Source organism: Danio rerio, chromosome 21 (genome assembly GCF_052040795.2).
Source record: "Danio rerio strain M-AB ecotype USA chromosome 21, GRCz13ab, whole genome shotgun sequence".
Lineage (NCBI taxonomy): Eukaryota > Metazoa > Chordata > Actinopteri > Cypriniformes > Danionidae > Danio > Danio rerio.
The window spans coordinates 48,253,189-48,273,969 of NC_141041.1; the positions used below are offsets into that span (position 1 = coordinate 48,253,189).

At 39.5% G+C, this 20,781-nt stretch overlaps 1 protein-coding gene and 1 long non-coding RNA gene across 5 annotated transcripts in view; one reads left to right on the forward strand and one right to left on the reverse strand.

Annotated features, from left to right (window-relative positions):
• Positions 1-3,860: 3,860 nt before the first annotated feature.
• On the forward strand, positions 3,861-20,486 carry LOC141379920 (uncharacterized). 2 transcript variants are annotated; one of them, XR_015520818.1, is made up of 2 exons: positions 3,861-3,982; positions 17,723-20,303. It is a non-coding gene; the product is annotated as an uncharacterized LOC141379920 (long non-coding RNA). The 2 variants fall into 2 exon arrangements; XR_015520817.1 differs by lacking the exon at positions 3,861-3,982 and adding an exon at positions 15,215-15,438 and having other exon boundaries at positions 17,723-20,486.
• dpysl3 (dihydropyrimidinase like 3) overlaps positions 6,705-20,781 on the reverse strand; it is a 50,213-nt gene continuing 36,136 nt past the window's right edge. For 2 of the 3 annotated variants that reach the window (XM_087299673.1, XM_087299674.1), the window contains exons 12-14: positions 15,230-15,409; positions 12,209-12,365; positions 7,661-10,072 (exon numbers count right to left, since the gene is read on the reverse strand). In XM_087299673.1, the coding sequence (XP_087155799.1) occupies positions 9,987-10,072; positions 12,209-12,365; positions 15,230-15,409 (423 nt within the window). In that variant the 3' untranslated portion in view covers positions 7,661-9,986. 3 annotated transcript variants of the gene reach the window in all.

Genomic DNA, 20,781 nt, shown 5'->3' on the forward strand with positions numbered 1-20,781 from the left:
TAAACACAGCACATTTTCAGCTAAGCCAGCGTTTCTCTAACTTATTCTGCCATTCACCACTTGGACGTAGGGATGGCTTGCTCTAATAATCAGACCCTCCACAATTTTACAATGCAGCGATTGCTGACTAATGCAAAATCAAGCAAATTTTTTTTGCCATTCTTATTATTATTAATATTAATATTATATATATATATATTTATTTTTTCTTCTTTTAGGGGTTTTCACCTTTATTTGGCTAGGACAGTGGAGATTTTACAGACAGGAAAGAGTGGGGAGCAGAGATAGGGAAAGGATCGGCAAAGGACCTCGAGCCGGGAATCGAACTCGGGTCACCGTGAGCACCTTGGTGCTATGTGTCGACGCACTAACCACTAGGCTATTACCGCCGACATTAATATTATATTTTTAATATTTTAAGATTTTCAAATATGATGAAGTTTTTCTCAGTGTTTCGTTTTCTTTATATGAATGACAGAAAAAAATTAATAAAGAATTATTCAACGCAATCTCACGGCAATTCGTAACTTTTTGATTTAATGGCTAATTTGTATGAATTCAATTTAGTACGATTTGCTCATCACCCAATGATGGTTGGGGTTATGGGTGGGGTTTGGTGCCACGCCTCCTTTTTAAAATCTTACATTTTCGTACGACTGAACTTGTACGAATTTGTACGAATTAGCCACTAATGCCTAGTTCAGACTGCGTGATTTTAGCCACGATTTTGGCTCGCCGACAGGTTTTGAGAAATCGCCGACCAATGCCTGAAATCACAGGTAAATCGCTGCTCGTGCACGTGAGTGACAGTCATAAAGTATGAATTATCAAAGACGCGATCTGAGAGAATCGCCGATGAGTCGCTGATGCCTGCGAGATATTTGGCGTGCTGAATATCTGGAGCTGTCGGCGATTCAAATCATGCCGTGTGAATTGAGTTTTGACTGAAAATAACATCAGCGATCACCTACAGCCAATGAGAGAGCAGCATTCACTTGTGTGTGTGCGTGTGTGTATACCTGCTGCAGGCCAGCGGGAGGCTGGGGGAGAAGTTAAAAGCGCTCATTTTCGGTTTATTTGGACCCACGAAATGGAGGAAAAACTAGTGGAGGTTTGACAGGACTCAGGAGCAACCATGTCTGTTTGACGTTTCATACAGAAAGAAATTAGTTTATTATCAACGTTGAGGAGAAATGGCTAATTCCCTTTAAACCCAGGTGAGCAAATATGTACATTTTCTACCCCATTAAAGGCTTCTTTCTCACTATGTAGTTAATAAAAGATATACTACGTGTTTTTGGCTATGAGACGTAGTTTGGACGAAGTTGTCGGCGATTCTTCCTATAGTAAAGTCATGCAATGTGAATGTCCCTGTCGCCGATCCATCTTGCAGTGTAAACAAAGCAGCGACGAAACGCTAGCCCAGATAGTCATGCAGTGTGAAAACATCTGTGACACGACTACTTTGAAAATCATGCAGTCTGAACTCGGCATAAACTGGCAAAACATAAAATACTTACGTTTCCTCGTGAGATCAGGCTGAATTATTCATTTATTCATTTTATTTTTGGCGTAGTCTCTTTAATAATCCAGGGTCGCCACAGCGGAATGAACCGTCAACTTATCCAGCATCTGTTTCACACAGCCGATGCCCTTCCAGTTGCAACCCGTCTCTGGGAAACATCCATACACACTCATTCACACACATACACTACAGACAAAGCTTACCCAGTTCACCTGTACCCATGTGTTTGGGCTGTGGGGGAAACCGGAGCACCCAGAGGAAACCCACACAAACGCAGGGAGAACATGCAAACTCCACACAGAAATGTCAACTGACCCAGCCGAGGCACCTTCTTGCTGTGAGGCGACAGCACTGCGCCACTGCATTGCCATAAAGAATTGTAATGAAGCTAAATTGTCCATAGTGTATGAGTGTGAATGAAAGTGTATGGGTGTTTCCCAGTGATAAATGGTAAAGATATTGGTGTCTTTGATGCAGTGTCCAGAGCCTGTTGTGTACACCATGGTTTTAAATAAAATTCACTTTAATGCGTGATATGACTCAAAAGTGGCCCTAAACAAATAGCAAACATAGCAAAAATATCTCTGGTCCAGTTCTGGCCCAAACAATCAGCTTTTGCTTGGCCCACATGCTGCAGTGAATTACGGTACATGACTGGACCAAGTCTGGCTTCCAGACAAGGGTTAAACATGGACCATATCTGGTCCGAGTCTCAGCCAAGTTAATAATCTATAACTGAGCCTGAATTGGGTCAGATATATTGGTGTATCACGACTGCAGTGACCCACAAAGCGAACGGACTTGGCCCAAATGTGGCCTCATTATTGCACTGCTGGCGTGTTGACGACACTGGCATGCGTGTCAGCCGAATGTGGGCCATGCATGGAATGATGGCACTGCATGCATGACGGCAAACTACATTTGGGCCAGTTGTGGATGGTAGGTGTGTGGCCTGGATCAGTGTAGCGATTGTTCACATCAGGTAACGTTAGGCTGGATTATGGCTCAGTTTTTGGGGTTTCCCTGCTGAAAAATCCAGCTTAAACCAGCCTAAGCTGGTTGGCTGGTTTTAGCTGGTCGACCAGGCTGGTTTCAGAGGGGTTTTGACCACTTCCAGGCTGGTTTCCAGCCATTTCCAGCCTGGTCTTAGCTGACCAGCCTAGCCAAGCTGGGAGTCCAGCCAAAACCAGCTATATCCAGCTTAAACCAGGCTGGTCAAGCTGGTTTTAGCTGGATTTGGCTGGTCATTTTCCAGCCTGACCAGCTAAGACCAGGCTGGAAATGACTGGAAACTAGCCTGGAAGTGGCCAAAACCCCTCTAAAACCAGCCTGGTCGATCAGCTAAAACCAGCCAACCAGCCTAGGCTGGTTTAAGCTGGATTTTTCAGCAGGGTTGTGGGTAAAGTATAAACTTATAGCTGAGAATCTGTACCAATAATAAACCTGTTTTGACCCAGTTCAGGGTCAGTTAAGGGTGATAAATTGGCTGAGATTCGGGACTTGTGGCCCATGTGTGGCCCTTGTCTTTAATCCAGTTATGGGCCACTTCATGACCGTCATTCTTTGCGGTACTTGTGCCGTGGGAAGTTATTGTGTGGCCTGGAGCTGGGCCAGAAAACATTTGCTATGTGGGGAAACTGATAAATCCATTAATCATTGTGCTTTAGGTATGCTATGGGCGTGCTTTTTATAAAGCGACTTTTTTTGGAAATAATAAAAATGTATTTTGGGTCAAGATAGGTCGAACTTACATGGCCCACATATCAATTATTAACATCTGGCCCAAGTATTGTGTGCCTCCTTAAATACGGTGCCACCTCTGCTAAACCAGGGCCATGTTTGACCTACATTTCTGTATGCCAGTGCCGGATGAATGCCTGCTGTGCCAAATTTATGCCAAATCTGGGCCAGAATTATTTGCTATCTGGGTATTAACTCAATTCAAATGTACATCACGACTTAGCAAGCAGATAGTTGTAGATTCAAAAACAAGATGCTAGTTAGCTATGCTAATGAGGGAGAGATCGTCACTAGTGAGCGGGGCTTTCCCCCTCTGATGACATGTACAAAGCGAGAATGTCAATCAAAGTATTTCTGCAGACTGTTTTTGTCAAGTGTGATGATAAAAAATACAATTAATATATTTGTACCATTAGAAGCTAGTTATATTCACACACTGCTGCCACACAACTGTATTTAAACCCCTTATAAAAGTGATTTTTGCGTAATAGGTGCCCTCAATGAATGCGTGTAATGAATGAGGCGAGACAGCAGGAGGACACCTGTGCTGTGGAGTTCATCTGCGGTACTAATGAAACACACATGAAGAAGCTTTGAGTCCTCAGAAACACCCCGGCCGGTGTTGAAGCAGATGAGAGACACTATGCTGGACACCTTCAGGAACAGCTTCGCTTTAAATGACTCAAAGTGTGGAGAGAGTTTTCTTACAACATTGCTGTGAGTTTTATCTAATGACGACCATTGTATTTGGTGGCGGGGGCCGCGGCGTTCACTGTAAACAAGAATATTATATTGTTTCATTGATATTTGGTGCCCTCTTATGGTGGCTCAGACAATCTGCATTAGGCCTATATTGTGTTTTATACTATAGTAAAGCACTTGAAAGATGTTGTGGTAATTCTATATTTGCTATGGTCATACAATGACTATACTAATGTAAACAAATGACCCAAATTCAAATTTTTCTTTAAATATATATATATATATATATATATATATATATATATATATATATATATATATATATATATATATATATATATATATATATATATATATACATACATACACACATATATATATATATATATATATATATATATATATATATATATATATATATATATATATATATATATATATATATATATATATATTATACTGGGTTCGAGCCTCAGCTGCGTCAGTTGGCGTTTTTGTGTGGAGTTTGCATGTTCTGCCCGCGTTCACGTGGGTTTCCTCCGGGTGCTCCGGTTTCCCCAACAGTCCATAGACATGCACCGCAAGTGAATTGGGTACGCTAAATAGTCTGTAGTGTATGACTGTGAATGGATGTTTCCCAGAGATGGGTTGCAGCTGTAAGGGCATCCGCTGTGTAAAACATATGCTGGATAAGTTGGCGGTTCATTCCAATGTGGCGACCCCAGATTAGTTAAGGAACTAAGCCAAAAAGAAAATGGAGGAATTAATATATTATACTCTAATGCACCACAGTAAAAAAGTATGTGTAAATGTAGTATATTACAGTATTTATTACATTTAATCAGTTAGAGAGTTGTAAATACTATAAAATGTACAGTATAATACACTTTACTAATGCATGGTTTAAAAACACAGTTATTTAACTTACTTATCGCTATGTGGGTGTACAGAAAGATTCCTGTAAAGATATTTAAACGTATATGAGGCTTTTTCCAGGCACACTTAATATGTATTTTAAATGTAATATTAAATATTTAAGCTTTAATATCAAAATACCCTTCATTTTAAAAAAAGGCTTCATTTTTACCTTCATTTTTAAAGGTGCGCCAGAAATAGTATTTAATTCCCTGCAGTCTTAATAATAACTTAATAATTAAAAAAAAAACATTTTAAAAATATGTATTGTTTTATTTATGATTTTATATATATATATATATATATATATATATATATATATATATATATATATATATATATATATATATATATATATAATAAATAAAAATTGAAGTCAGAATTATTAGCCCACTGAATTATTAGCGCCCCCGTTTATTTTTTTCCCAAATTTCTGTTTAATGGAAATTTCAACACATTTCTAATCATAATAGTTTTAATAACTCATTTCTAATAACTGATTTATTGTATCTTTGCCATGATGACAGTAAAGATATTTTTATATGGACTTCTACACAGCTTAAAGTGACATTTAAAGGCTTAACTAGGTTAATTAGGTTAACTAGGCAGGTTAGGGTAATTAGGCAAGTTATTGTATAACGATAGTTTGTTCTGTAGACTGTCGAAAATAAATTAGCTTAAAGGGGCTAAAATATAGTCCCAAAATTTTTTTATTTAATTTTTTTTTACTAAACACTGCTTTTATGCTAGCTAAAATAAAACAAATAAGACTTTCTCCAGAAGATACTAAATTGTCAGACTTACTGTGAAAATTTCCTTGCTCTGTTAAACATCATTTGGGAAATATTTTAAAAAGAAAAAAATAATAAATTATATATATATATATATATATATATATATATATATATATATATATATATATATATATATATATATATATATATATATGTGTGTGTGTGTGTGTGTGTGTGTGTGTGTGTGTGTGTGTGTGTAATTATTATTATTATTAATATTATTATTATCATCATCATCATTATCATAGTACTACTAAAATCAACTAATAATTGATATTAACATTTATTTAAATTGATTGTCATATTTTTTTAAACAATATCATACTAAACATTTCCCTCATAAAAAACTCTTTATTACATGAATATCCATGCAATCTGTAACAGATCTTCTGTAGAAGAAAAATACCATCTCAGCTAATAAAATATTAGATAAATCCAGATGTTTGATCTCATTATTTAAGTTTTTGCCACAAATTTGTGCATTTGATTTCTGAAAATGTAATTAAAGTATTTCATATAACACACTTTAATATGTATTTTAAACCTCAATGTAGTCCATATGCCAACAAATCTCCACATTTGTTTGCGTAATTCATTCATCTTCCTTTAGCTTAGTCCATTTATTCCTCAGGGGTCGCCACAGCGGAATGAACCAACGTTTATTCCAGCATATGTTTCATGCAGCAAATGCCTTCCCAGCACTGGAAAACATACATACACACTCATCCATTCACACACATGCATTCATTCACTCATTCATTTTCTTTTTGGCTTAGTCCCATTATTAATCAATGGTCGCCACAGCGGAATGAACCGCCAACAACTTATCCAGCATGCTTTGCACAGCGGATGCCCTTCCAGCAGCAACCCAGTACTGGAAAACGTGTATTTTTTTAAAGCTCACAATGTTGTTGCGGACAAAAATAATGCGGCTCACACAACATAAATCAGTTGTAGCTTCTGTTTAGGAACAAATTTTGCACATCACACATTCATTTCAACCTGCTTGTTTAATTCGTCTTTTTTTCTTTCTTTTTTTTGAGACAGCTGTAAAAAAAAATACAATCAAACCTACATAAATATAATAAACAACCTACTGTACTCCACATCATTTGGTAGATCACGTTATGCCATCGTCATTGAATGCATACAGTATGGTGAACTGCTTTAACCTAAACCTGTCCTGCTGAACTACACCTCAAACTACCGTCAAACATTTGGATATCAAAAACGTATTCCAATACATTTAAGAAAAGAGATTGTAGCACCTGGTCATCTGAGCTGAACTGAAATGCAGAAGCTGAATATCTTTCCCCTGCAGGCTTTCAAACAATTATTATATCTTTTAATGTTATGTTTTCCTTCATGTTTCCCACTGAAGTTCACGTATTCCTTCAAAGCGCGCATCTAAAACAGGTAATGAGAGCAGTACTGTGTGTGAATTAAAGGGATAGCTCACCCATTTGTTTCTTTCCTCTGTTGAACACCAAAGAAGAGAGTTTGAAGAATGCTCGCCCCCATTGACTTCCATAGTGGAATGGAAGTCAATGGGTGCCAGCAACCAGCATTCTTCAAAATATCTTCTTTTGTGTTCAACAGAAGAAACCCTTTGAACATACTATGGCAGAATACTCAATTGTGCGTGAACTGTCCCTTTAAACAAATGCCGGTTATATTTAGCAATACATCATTGCATGTTTGCCTTAACATTCAGTTATACGTTTAAGAAATGCTTGTGATACCAACTCAGCACTTTAAATAAAGTAACATTTACTAGAATAATCACAGCTGATGTACGCAAATAAAGCTTATGAGGGAATAAACAGCTGCAGGATTGACGTCAAAATTTTTTCCATTAGGTTTTAGGACGGCATTATCAATTAATGAGTAAAACAGGGTCTGTTAAAGCTTACCATTTTGAGTCACGCCTCAGTTTTTATTTATTTCATGGTTTCAATATAGGGGTCTAACTTCAGGGATCATCATTTGCTGGACTTAAACCCTGGTCCACTCTGCGTCCCAGTCCAATGCTGTACAAGGTAAGCTATCAAGCAAACTGACCTTGCTGGAAAAGTAGTACATATGATGGTGAGCCGTTAGCAGTATATTGCGAACAAATCAGCCAAATAGAAACTGTCCCGTAGCATTTGTTTTACACACAAAATGCAGATGGACCAGCCTGATCTCAGAGGGAAACATAACTATTTTATTTTTTTGTCAGTTTAGTGGCTAATTCGCATGAACTCATATGAGTTCAGTTGTATGAAAATGTCAGATTTTTAAAAAGGAGGCCTGGCACAAATCCCCACCCCTAGACCCAATCATCATTGGCTGAGCAAATTGTATTAAATTGTACAAATGACATCATACAGATTCATACGAATTGGCTACTAAATCAAAAAGTTATGAATTGCCGTGAGATAGCATTGGCTGGATGTATACCAGGGTACATATTTGCGGTTTCCCAAATATGTAGCCCTGGGCATGTATCCCCCAATGACCCTGTTTTGTCAAATTTTTTGTTTGTTTCTGGAACCATCATATGCAGGACTCAAACCCTGGTCCACTTTGTGTTTCAGTCTGAAGCTGTACAAGGTAAGCTATCAAGCAAACTGTCCTTCCTGGTAACGTCCATATAACGGTAAGCAAATAGCAGTAAATTGCGAAAGATCTGCCAAATCGAAACCACCCCATAGTTTTAGTTTTACACACAAAATGCAAAAGGACCAGCCTTACGAGGAAATGTAAGGCTTCGAGGAAACGTAACTATTTTACATTTTGTCAATTTAGTCACTGAATTCATACGAGTTCAGTCATACAAAAATGTTACATTTTTAAGATCAGGCATGGCACAAAACCTCACCCCTAAACCCAACCGTCATTGGCTGAGCAAATCGTATTAAGCTGTATAAATCATGTTGACAAATTCATACGAATTGGCTACTAAAAAAAGTTATGACTTTCCGTGAGATAGCATTGGTTGGATGTATACCTGGGTACGTATTTGGGGTTTCCCAAATATGTAGCCCTGGACATGTATCCCCAATGAACCTGTTTTGTCAAATTTTTTGTTTGTTTCTGGAACCATCATATGCAGGACTCCAGTCTGCGTTCCAGTCCGACGCTGTACAAGGTAAGCTATCGAGCAAACTGTCCTTCCTGGAAAGGTTGTCCATATAATGGTAAGCTGTTAGCAGTATATTGCGAAAAATCTGCCAAATTGAAACCACCCCATAGTTTTAGTTTTACACACATAATGCAGAAGGACCAGCCTGATCTTACGAGGAAACGTAACTATTTTACATTTTGTCAATTTAGTCACTGAATTCATACAAGTTCAGTCATACAAAAATGTACAATTTTTAAGAGAAGGCATGGCACAAAAAATAAACCCAACCATCAATGGCTGAGCAAATTGTATTAAATTGTATGAATTATGTCGTACAAATTCATACGAATTGGCTACTAAAAAAATAAAATTATGAATTTCCGTGAGATAGCATTGGCTGGATGTATACCAGGGTACGTATTTGCAGTTTCCCAAATATGTAGATCTGAGCATGTATCCCCAATGAGCCTGTTCTTTCTCATTTACATTATAGAGCGAAAGTATAATTACAGGGATAGTTCGCCAAAAAATTATATTTCCTCACTATTTACTCTCTAAACTTTTCTTAATTTCATTCTTCTGTTGAACACAAAACAAGATATTATGAAGAATGCTGATAGAAAACAGACGTTTACATCCATACTTCAAGTTGTTCTGCATTCACCAGTATATTTTTCTTTATGTTTAACAGAAGAAAGAAACTCAAACAGATTTAAAACAGCTAATAATGACAGAATTGACATTTTTGTGTGAACTACCCCTTTAAGTTATGTTTTCCACACACGTTATTGTAAAAAGGGAAACCCCATAGGGATTTATTGGTCCAGATTTTGACGTCATTCTTCCACCTCTTTATTCAGATAAAGCCCTCTGCAATGCATGACAGTAGTCCTTCCTCTACCGAACGCAAACTTTTGAAAAACATCCACACAAAAAAAAATAAAAATTTTCACGGGAATCCTACGTTTATCTAAACACATAAATGAACATGTCGCTACACTAAACGCCCGAGTGAATGTTTGCTGGGCTTTTGTTTTTTTTTTGCCTTCCTCAGAGGTGGACTACTGACCTTCAGTCATTCAGCAGGAATAAATCATGAAGGGTAAGGCTTGAGTTCAGTGTTTTACGGTTTCGTTTCTTTCTTTACCTCTCTAATCACCTTACTTCTACATGGTTGCTTTTATCATGGCGCTCTTTGTGTTTAACTGAGGGAGGTGATGTTGGAGCGGCCGCCGGGAGGCACAACGATACGTCTGCCAGCCGGTCTGATAGGGGCTTCTTCAGGACCTGAGAGAGACATAGAAATGCAGCATGAGTTTAGTGTTTAGTGCCCCCACCCTTTCCCTTCCGTCCACAACTGACGTCAAAAATATAAAGAGATTCAGCCCCCAAAAATAGATACAATAGACAAACCAAGCATCAGAATGGGGAAGAAAGGTGATTTAAGTGACTGATTTAACGTGGCATGGTTGTTGGTGCCAGACGGGCTGGTCTAAGTATTTCAGAAATTGCTGATCTACTGGGAATTTCACGCACAACCACCTCTAGGGTTTACAGAAAATGGCCTGAAAAAGAGGAAATATCTAGAAGCGGCAGTTTTGTGGGCACCGAGGAACCGAGGTCTGCAGAAGAGCATCTCTAAATGCACAACACGTCCAACCTTGAGGCGGATGGGCTACAGCAGCAGAAGACCACACCGGATGCACCTCCTGTCAGCTAAGAACAGGAAACTGAGGCTACAATTCACACAGGCTCACCAAAACTGGACATTAGAAGATTGGAGAAACGTTGCCTGCTCTGATGAGTCTCCATTTCTGCTGCCACATTTGGATGGTCGGGTCAGAATTTGGCGTCAACAACATGAAAGCATGGATCCATCCTGCATTGTAGCAACGGTTCAGTTGTTGGGCCCATTAGTACCAACTGGGCATTGTGTCAATGCCACAGCCCAACTGAGGATTCTAACTGACCATGTCCATCCCTTTATGACCACAGTGTACCCATCTTCTGATGGCTACTTCTAGTGCCATGTCATAAAGCCCGAATCATCTCAGACTGGTTTCTTGAACATGACAACGAGTTCGCTGTACTCAAATGGCCTCCACAGTCAGCAGATCTCAATCCAATAGAGCACCTTTTGGATGTGGTGGAATGTGCAGTTGACAAATCTGAAACTGCGTGATGCTATCATGTCAATATGGAGCAAAATGTCTGAGGAATATTTCCAGTACCTTGTTGAATCTATGCTACGAAGGATTAAGGCAGATCTGAATGCAAAAGGGGGTCCGACCCGGTATTAGTAAGGTGTACCTAATAAAGTGGCCGGTGAGTGTATATATTTGCATCACTATCATTGTTGTGCAGTCGCATATAGACCATTTTGAGGGATGCAAACAACAACAATGCTTCCAACGTATTTTCTGTTTTGCATTTTTAATTTCTATAGCTTCAGAGAATCCCAAAAGAGTCACAAATTGATGAATAATATCATGGTAGCTGTTCTAATATTAAGTTATGAATAAATTCCCTCTTTTAACATTTATGAAATAGTTTGATAACAAGCAGGAAATGCTCATGGGCCAATGACATGACCACATTGAAATGGTCTACTTGTGGGTTTTGACTTGCCATCTACTGAACATTTAAGGTACTGCACTCTATATACGGTTTAGGTTCTCTTTCGGTTTCTCTCAGTAACACACATGCAGATTACTTGTTAATCAGTTGTCAGTTACTGCAATGCCAATTTGAGTTTGAGACCCCTGGCATAGACTGTGACCTTGAAGCCAGTAATGTTTCACTTTAGTTTGCACCAATCTTGGGTTTTTAATCACTCTTTGTGGAGCGAACGGAGCTACCCTCATTGTACCTAAAAGCTAGAATTGGTGCAAACTAAACTGAAACTGAAAGGTCTCGTGAAGTGCTTTGAAATGTGCATTTTGTTTTTCGATGTTTGACGTAACTGAAACATGAAGAGGGGGTGGGGCATCGAGTAGCCCCTCCCCTTTAAAAAACAGCCAATAGCATTTTGATTTATCACCACTCTGCCAGTGAGAGTGGTTGAGCTCAAGCGCATCAACTGTGAAGCGTCTTGAAGGGGGCGGGGCATGTGAGATACTGGAGAGCATTTGATTGGTCAGGAGTTTTGATGAGAAACTGAAGTATGAGGTTGATCCATTTCTAAAACCGTAGATCCATTTAGGTGGGAATGACAAAGTACAAGCTATACAAGTTTACATCTGTTTTATACGTCCTAAACGCAAACTTTATCACGGTTTTGTTGCGCACTAGCTTATAGAAACCCTAAAAACAAACAATACAGATACTAAGTTAACACTTTTAACTATTTAAGCACTTTTGAAACCTTAAAAAACACAAGATTCAAAGCATTTTCAAGGATTTCCTGCACCCTGCGTGTGATACCTGATAGTGTGAATCCAGACTGATGCAGGTTCCTGACGGGGACTTTGGTGGGTGATGTTCGGGTGGAGGCTGACGGTGTGCCACCCCTCGACATGGGTGAAAACTCAGACACGGGGCCGTCATACATGCCCCGGGGCACGGCCTTCAGGATTGCCAGCTGAAAGAGAAACAGAAACACAACCCTGCAGTTTCTGACTGGACCGTGTGCAAAACAGTTATAGAGAGAAAAGCAAAGTCTGGGTGTTGGCAACAACATTCCACGCATGCATTTATCCTCATGTGGGCTGTTCTGGGGAACTGTGTGTTCACGAAAATTGAACATTTCATGTTTTTGTGGAAATTGCTTCCAGATTTTTGCTGACAGACTGTCGTGCTATTAATTTTATTTCTGCAATATCAGCCAGATAAGTTTGAGGATTAAAATCCTGGATAAAAAAAGGAAAAAACTAAATTTTTGTGCTAAAGCAGCCCTGGAATAGCATGGATATCATGTCCGATTCCAGGTCCAAGATCTCACTCACCACCTCGGAGGGTGGGAGTGGGCTTGGACTGTCATTAGAGCATGACAGCCCACCCTCCAATGCCGCAAAGGACATCTGGTCCTCTGTGTCATCGAGCATAATCAGCATCAGCATGGACTGCTACTCTCGCTGGAAGCTTACATGGAGGGTGCCGTTGAGGAGTGGAGGGGGGTCCACAGGCCCAGAGGCAGAGGGTTAAGGCTGTTTTATACTTTTGCGTCAAACGCACGAATATGCTACGGCGCGGCCTACGCTTTCCATATACAGTGTTATATTTTAGGGGGGATATAACAAGCTGTCTGTATAAACACAAAGATACACAGTACCACACTGTCTCATTCAAACACATACACAAACAGCACCAAAGAAACAAACAAACACACTCACACATACACACACACACACACACACACTTAAGCCCTCGCAACAGGGAGAGCTCTCGCTGAGCGGAGCAGAAAAACAAAAAAAAAGAAGCACTTTTCCGACGGTCCCTTACTTAGGCCTCCTCTTAGCGCGAGCTATCCCGGCTAAACACATATTGCGAGGGCTTAAACGGAGCAGTGCTCGTAATGTCGAGCAAAAAAAAAGAAAGACAGCTGTGAAACCTAACCAGCTTTGTCTTTTTGTAGGAAACACAATTTATTTTAGGGTAAGAGGTTTTTGAGTTATTGCCATCTATAACTGAATGTGTGTCAAGAATATCGAAAAAACAAAACCAACTAAACCGCGCTCATTTCTGGCGCCCCCCTGGATATACAGCACCCTCAGCATTTGCCTATGGTGCCTATGCCACGGGCTGGCCCTGAGTTGGCTGAGTGTTGTAAACAGGCCCGGATTGGCTAATCGGGAGGACCGGGAGAATTCCCGGTGGGCCGGTCCGTTTTTTGGCCGCGAGGGCCGGTCTCCCTAGCTCCAGAATCTGTTGCTCTCAGCAGTCACACTTTTTAAAAATAATTTTTTATTTACTTGACCACAGCCTTCTTATTCATTATTTTACCGCAGTTCTGCTCTATTTATCTATTTTTTCGTAGCCTCGTGAGCAAGATGGAGCCTACAGGTTAATGATGATATAACTAGCACATTAAGTTACGACGCCGCCATCCCGGGTTCGGTCCTCGTCAGCGAAACCTTTTTTTTTTTCATTTTAACCCCTGTAAGGGTTGTGAATATTTTAAGTTCTAAAACAGCTGTTTTCTCAAAAAAGACGTGATAGTGTAATTAGAAACTGAATTGGAAATGACCTTATTTTAATATAGTCAGTGGTGAACTGAGGTGGGCCGGTCTAAGGCTGGAAACTCCAGGTCTGAAAAAGAGTCCCACTCCGGCCCTGGTTGTAAATACTCGCGCTCACCTCCCTCGCGACAGAGCGCATATGAGATAAATGACGTCAGTACATAATAACCGCTTATGGTTATTACTGAACCGATACCTTATTGTCCGCGTCTGCATCGCGGTGCACCAAAGAAACAATTAATTTTGACACCCATAGTTGACGTGCACCTCTCAAAAAATTTAACTACATGTCGCAATGACGCTTAGCGCAAGCTCTTGTGATTGGTAGCGATTGTGATTGTGACTTGGTAGTGATTACGAGTGTGAGTCATCGAGTGTTTACAAGTGTGGAGTCCCGTGAAGGAGCTCCAGATGAAAACTTTTGTTTTGTGTTTACGTTATGATTAAAGTTGTTGCATGTCCGCCGGTTCCTGCCTCAAAATGAGCGAGTTTAAGCCACTTGTACATTAAGGTAGCATTCAGAAAATAACAAAACACCAGCGAAGAAACTCAACACAGGGGAACAGAAACACCTCACTGTCCGCTAGCGTTTAGAAGGTGTTATTGCATAAGAACATAAACAGCGCGCACAAGTATTAATGCTTGGCTATGCGCAGTGGGTCACGCCGATCACTTGACACAGAAGAATAAACCAGGCTTTAGCCCCCACTGTCACCCACAGATCTGCCCTAGTGACAAGTGACTTGCAGGGGATAGCAGGGATGGTTTGCCCAGGGCTAGCTGCGATCACAGCTGCGCAACAGATATGCCCTTGCAGTGAAGGCATGCGCTGCCCGTGAGCGCTGCATCTATGATAGCCTACCATCATACCTCTCACACTACTCATTTTACTACTGATGTTCTTTCTTGACCAGCAAATAAGAATAGTCAGCTGGACAGCTTCGTTTTCAGAGCTGCTGCCTCGGTCAAATCAAAAAGAAAAAAGCGCCTGTATGAGCAACAGTTGGACAGTTCCATTTTTGTGCAATGGAGGGGGAATTGACATTTTATGTACAAACAATGACTAAAGGATGCTGTTAATCATCAACATTAAATTTAATTAATAATTCTTTATACATTAATGTTTTTCCATGATCAAAACATTTCTGTCTTCAGTTTGAGTGGGCCAGTACCCTTATGTAGCCTCGCCACTCGTTCTGCCTTAATCACACTGTAAACACAGATAACACACACTCACTGTGTGTCCATGCAGGACACAGATCTGTACCTGTTTCCTGGCTTTGACGCGCTTGTAAGCGAAGTCCGGAAACGGGGAGCAGGGAATGAACCGTCCGGTGCCAGAGGTGGCGTGCAGGTTCCCGTCCTCCAGAACGATCTTCCCCTGACAGACCACAAGCATCGGGGCTCCCCTCAGCTCCATGCCCTCAAACACATTATACTCGGCTGCCTGCAGGAACACACAACATCAGGCAAAAGGTCAGAAAACAACACTGCTGCCCTAAAAATGAGCACAGCAGCTAACTAACAACATTATCAAAACATTGGCTAACAATCTGACAACAGAAATTCAGTAGTTTACAGTGAAGAACATGTACTTGTTTATTTTTACAGAATTAATATTGTATTATTATTTAAATATGTTTCAAGAGTTCACACTTAGCTGATGATTGATTATAAAGCTTGTTTGGCATGCTGTCCCAGGAGAGAGCCCTGAGATCCTCGAGCCTGGGGCTCCCTCCCGTTTGCGAGGCGAGGGGGGAGTTTGAGCTCAGGTAGATCTGGAGAACTCCCCGGCTGTAGTTGCTAATGAACAGATAGTTATTGCTTTTAAGAGATAACTATTTACTAGGAGCATGTCTATGGTGCCGATTTAGATTAGTCAATTAACTTAACCTGCATGTTTTTGGATGGTGGGAGGAACCTGGGGGAAACCCATGTGAGCATGGGGAGAACGTGTACGTAGACTAGAACCAGTGACGTTCTAGCTGTGAGGCAACAGTGCTAACCACTGGGCCACCGTGCCACCCATCTAGGAAAGGAGGAGGAGTAGGGGTGGAAGGGGGGATTCTTCAAAACGAAGATGGCTGTTATGAGGAACTGAGGGTATTTATAATGGCTTAGGAATCGTCTGATTGGTGAATGATGAATTGAATAATGCGGGGCCGGCTGCAAGCAATCATAAGCAGGTGATCCTCTCGAAATTAGTTTATAAATAAACTTATGCCCCATGTCTAAACAAGCTGTGCTCCAAATGATCGAGTTGTTGATGTCATAGTCAGTGATGTCATAAAGTTTGAGGCTCTTCCAAGATTTTTTTAGCTGCTCTACCAAAACAAAACACCAAATAGAGATGGTCAGAATTATTAGCCCCCTGTATGTTTTTGCCCCAATTTTTTGTTTAATGAAAAGTAGATTTGTTTCTAAACATAATAGTTTTAATAAGTCATTTCTAATAACTGATTTCTTTTATCTTTGCCATCATGACAGCACATGATATTTGACTAGATATTGTTCAAGATAATAGTATTCAGCTTAAAGTGACATTGAAAGGCTTAACTAGGTTTAAGTTAGGGTAATTAGGCAAGTCATTGTATAATGTGTGTAGTTTGTTCTGTAGACTATCAAAAAATATATATTGCTTAAGGATTAGGTACTGGGTTGGACCCCCTTTTGCCTTCAGAAATAAATTAAGGCAGTTCTGAAGGCAAAGGGGGGGTTCAACCTGGTACTAGTAAGGTGTACCTAATAAAGTGGCCGTGAGTATATATTTTTAATACACCTTTTTTTAAGGTGCATTTTGGAATATTGTGTAATAAATGTCTCATGGAAAAGCCAAGATGTGCATTATTTTTGAAAAAGTGCATTAAAATATACACACAACCAAGCAGTATAAACATTTATCCGATAAGGAAAAAATGCACTTAAACTACAATGGAAACACATTTACTGAATAAATTCCAGTATAAGCATCATGTGATTGTTTGAACTGATCATGTGGTAACACAACTTTGTGCTATGGAACATCATTTATGGACAAATCAGTGGACCGATTGTATTAAAAAACATCAGAAATGTCGTTTTGGTTAAAATCCCTCAGCCAAAGTCTGTCATCGAAGTGGTTCGGTATTATTATTATCATACTATTACTACCTCCAGAACTGTCATGAGCGTCTGCACGCCCAAAAAGCGTCCGGCGTCTCCAAAATACACCGCATTGCGTTCAATGTGTTCTGAGGCTCAAGTTATTTATTATATAAAAACGCTCACACTGGCTTCTACTGCAATAAATTACATTTTTCGATTCAATATTCAGCACCAGTTCATAAGGAAGTGATGATTTTATTCTCTTTGACTCATTAAATAAAAACCGTGTTTTATTGGCGAATATTTTATTCAATATTTCAGTTTTGTGCATAAGCCTAATTCACCATATTTGGATGGAGACACAGCTATTGACACTCGATCACGTACACAGTTATACAAACAGCTTTGAGACAGGCTGAGAAACTAATGAAGATCATGTGTAGGAGAGTGAGATACGACTCTGTCCTTCATTCACTCTCTCTCTCTTTCTGCCAAACAGCTGGATCCAGGATGGAAACATCCATCTCTATTTCCTCATCTTTAACACACACACACACACACATATACAAAGCTCTTCTCTATCCCTCTCTGTAATCAACATATCCCATCTGTCTAGATGATATTTTTCTGATTCTCTCCAGTTGATACTGTCCATTAACACTGATCTGATCCACAGGTTCTGTGTTTGGCTCTCATCTGTCCTTTGTGTGCCGGAGCAGGACATGACACGCTCTCTGGCTTCTGCCAAGAATGCTAGCATGAGCTCATGTAGAAAAACACAACGCTGGCAGGTAACGGAGCCGTGTTTTAGGCGACTTCATGGAGCATGGGAACCAAGGATACAGAACCACAGTATAAACAACCAATAAACAGTCAGTCGGCCGCAGTTCTGGCCGGAGGGATGGCAGCCAGTGCTGTTTGGATGTGTAATAGTCCCTAGAGGAGTGGCCGAACAGGAAATGAAAATGTGTTGTCATTTTGGCAGCGCCTGAGCTTTGCTGAATCTTTCCTCTGGATACTGTTTTTTATTTCAAACAATCCTGTAGTAAGGAAGTAAGGAGTTCTCATCTCACACAAATCTAAAATCACACTGCAGTGCATCGATTAGTAGCTTTCTCTTGTTCTGGTCATGGTAAAGTTTAATGGAAAATTTTACATCTCCCCTGAAGTTAAACAGTTGAGTTTGACTATTTATTTGAATCCATTCAGCTGATCTTCGGGTCTGACGGGAGCACTTTTAGCTTAGCTTAGCATAAATCATTGAATCTGATTAGACCATTAGCATCTCACTTTAACAACAGAAAATGAATGTGTGTTGTCATTTTGGCAGTGCCTGAGATTTGCTGAATCTTTCCCCTGAATGTTTTTTTTATTTCGAACAATCCTGTAGTAGGGAAATTCCAGTTCCCGTCTAACACAAATCTAAAATCAGACTTCCGGGCATCGATTAGTAGTTTTCACTTGTGATGGTCATGGTAAAGTTATAAAAACACTACTTTTATTTTTTCAAATATGTTAATTTTACGTCTCTGCCAGAGTTAAACTATTGAATTTAACCAATTTTGAATCCCTTCAGCCGATCTCCAGGTCTGACGGGGGCACGTTTAGCTTAGCTTAGCATAAATCATTGAATCGGATTAGACCATTAGCATCTCACTCGAACAACAGGAAATGAAACAGGCCGAGCAGGAAATGAAAATGTATTGTCATCTTGGCTGCGCCTGAAATATGCTGAATCTTTCCCCTAAATGTTTTTTTTTGTTTCAAACAATATTGTAGTGAGAAAATTCCAGTTCTCGTCTCACACAAATCTAAAATCAGATTGCAGTGCATCGATTAGTAGCTTTCTCATATGCTGGTCATGGTAGAGTTTAAAGAAACACTCCACTTTTTTGGAAAATAAGATTATTTTACATCTCCATATAGCTGGCAGAGCACTTTTAGCTTAGCTTAGCATAAATCATTGAATCGGATTAGACCATTAGCATCACACTCAAAACAGAAAATGAAACAGGCCGAACATGAGTTGTCATTTTGGCAGCGCCTGAGTTTTGCTAAATCTTTTCCCCTGGATACTGTGTTTTATTTCGCACAATCCTGTAGTAAGGAAATTTCAGTTCTCGTCTCACACAAATCTAAAATCAGACTGCAGTGCATCGATTAGTAGCTTTCTCTTCTGCTTGTCATGGTTTAATGGAAAACTCAACCTTAAAAAAATAGGCTAATTTTAAATCACGCATTTTCTAAAGAGTTGAGTTTTACCATTTTTGAATCCATTCAGCTGATCTCCAGGTCTGGCGGAGTCCCTTTAGCTTAGCTTAGCTTAGCATAAATCATTGAATCAGATTAGACCATTAGCATCTCACTCGAACAACAGAAAATTAAATCAGTGCTGGTCATGGTAAAGTTTAAAGCAACACTCCACCTTTTTTAGAAAATAGGCTCATTTTACATCTCTTCAAGAGTAAAACTGTTTAGTTTTCCCATTTTTAAATCCATTCAGCCGATTAAATTTTTTAGCTTAGCTTAGCATAAATCATTGAATCTGATTAGACCGTTAGCATCTCACTCAAAAATGACCACAGAGTTTTGATAATTTTTCAATAATTAGTTAGTTGAAAATGAAAAGTTGGTCGATTCGGAAAATAGATATGAAATCTGTGACTGACAGTATGGATGCACGCACAAACACAAACATGAAAGTGTGCTGTCATTTTGGCAGCGCCTGAGGTTTGCTGAATCTTTCCCCTGGATACAGTGTTTTATTTCCATCAATCCTGTAGTAAGGAAGTTCTAGTTCCCATCTCACACAAATCTAAAATCAGATTACAGTGAATCGATTAGTAGCTTTCTCTTGTGCTGGTCATGGTAAAGTTTAAAGTAACACTCCACCTTTTTTTGGAAAATAGGCTCATTTTACATCCCTTCAAGAGTTAAACTGTTTAGTTTTCCCATTTCTAAATCCATTCAGATGATCTTATTTTTAGCTTAGCTTAGCATAAATCATTGAATCGGATTAGACCGTTAGCATCTCACTCAAAAATGACCACCGAGTTTTGATAATTTTTCTGTTCAAAGCTTGACTTTAGTTACTAAGTTAGTTAAATGAAAAGTTTGTCGATATGGAAAATAGATATGAAATCTGTGGCATTTTGAGACTTTTCCTTGCAATAGTGCAGCTACATAAAACTATTTTTCATGAACAAATTAATCCGGAAAAGAGACTGACAGTATGGATGCACACACACACACAAAAATGAAAGTGTGTTGTCATTTTGGCAGCGCCTGAGGTTGCTGAATCTTTCCCCTGGATACTGTTTTATTTCCATCAATCCTGTAGTTAGGAAGTTTAAGTTCCCGTCTCACACAAATCTAAAATCAGATTACAGTCAATCGATCAGTAGCTTCACTTGTGCTTGTTATAGTAAAGTTTAAAGAAACACTGGCTAATTTTACATCTCCAGCAGAGTTAAACACAGTACTAAGCTAGACTTATGCTTGGAGTATGCAATAAATTCCTAATAAACATCTGCTTGAACTTAATATGGCAACAAAAGGATATCCACGCCAGAAAAAGCTGAGCTGAAAGATCCTGTTTGTGGCCTGTTTCCTTCCAGAGGAGACATTTATGAGGGAAAGCAGAGCAGGTTCCTGTATTTACACACGGTTTGATGTGTTAGAAGCATCTATTTCTGCTCAAAAGGACTGGCTTAGACTTAATTTTGCTTTGAAATG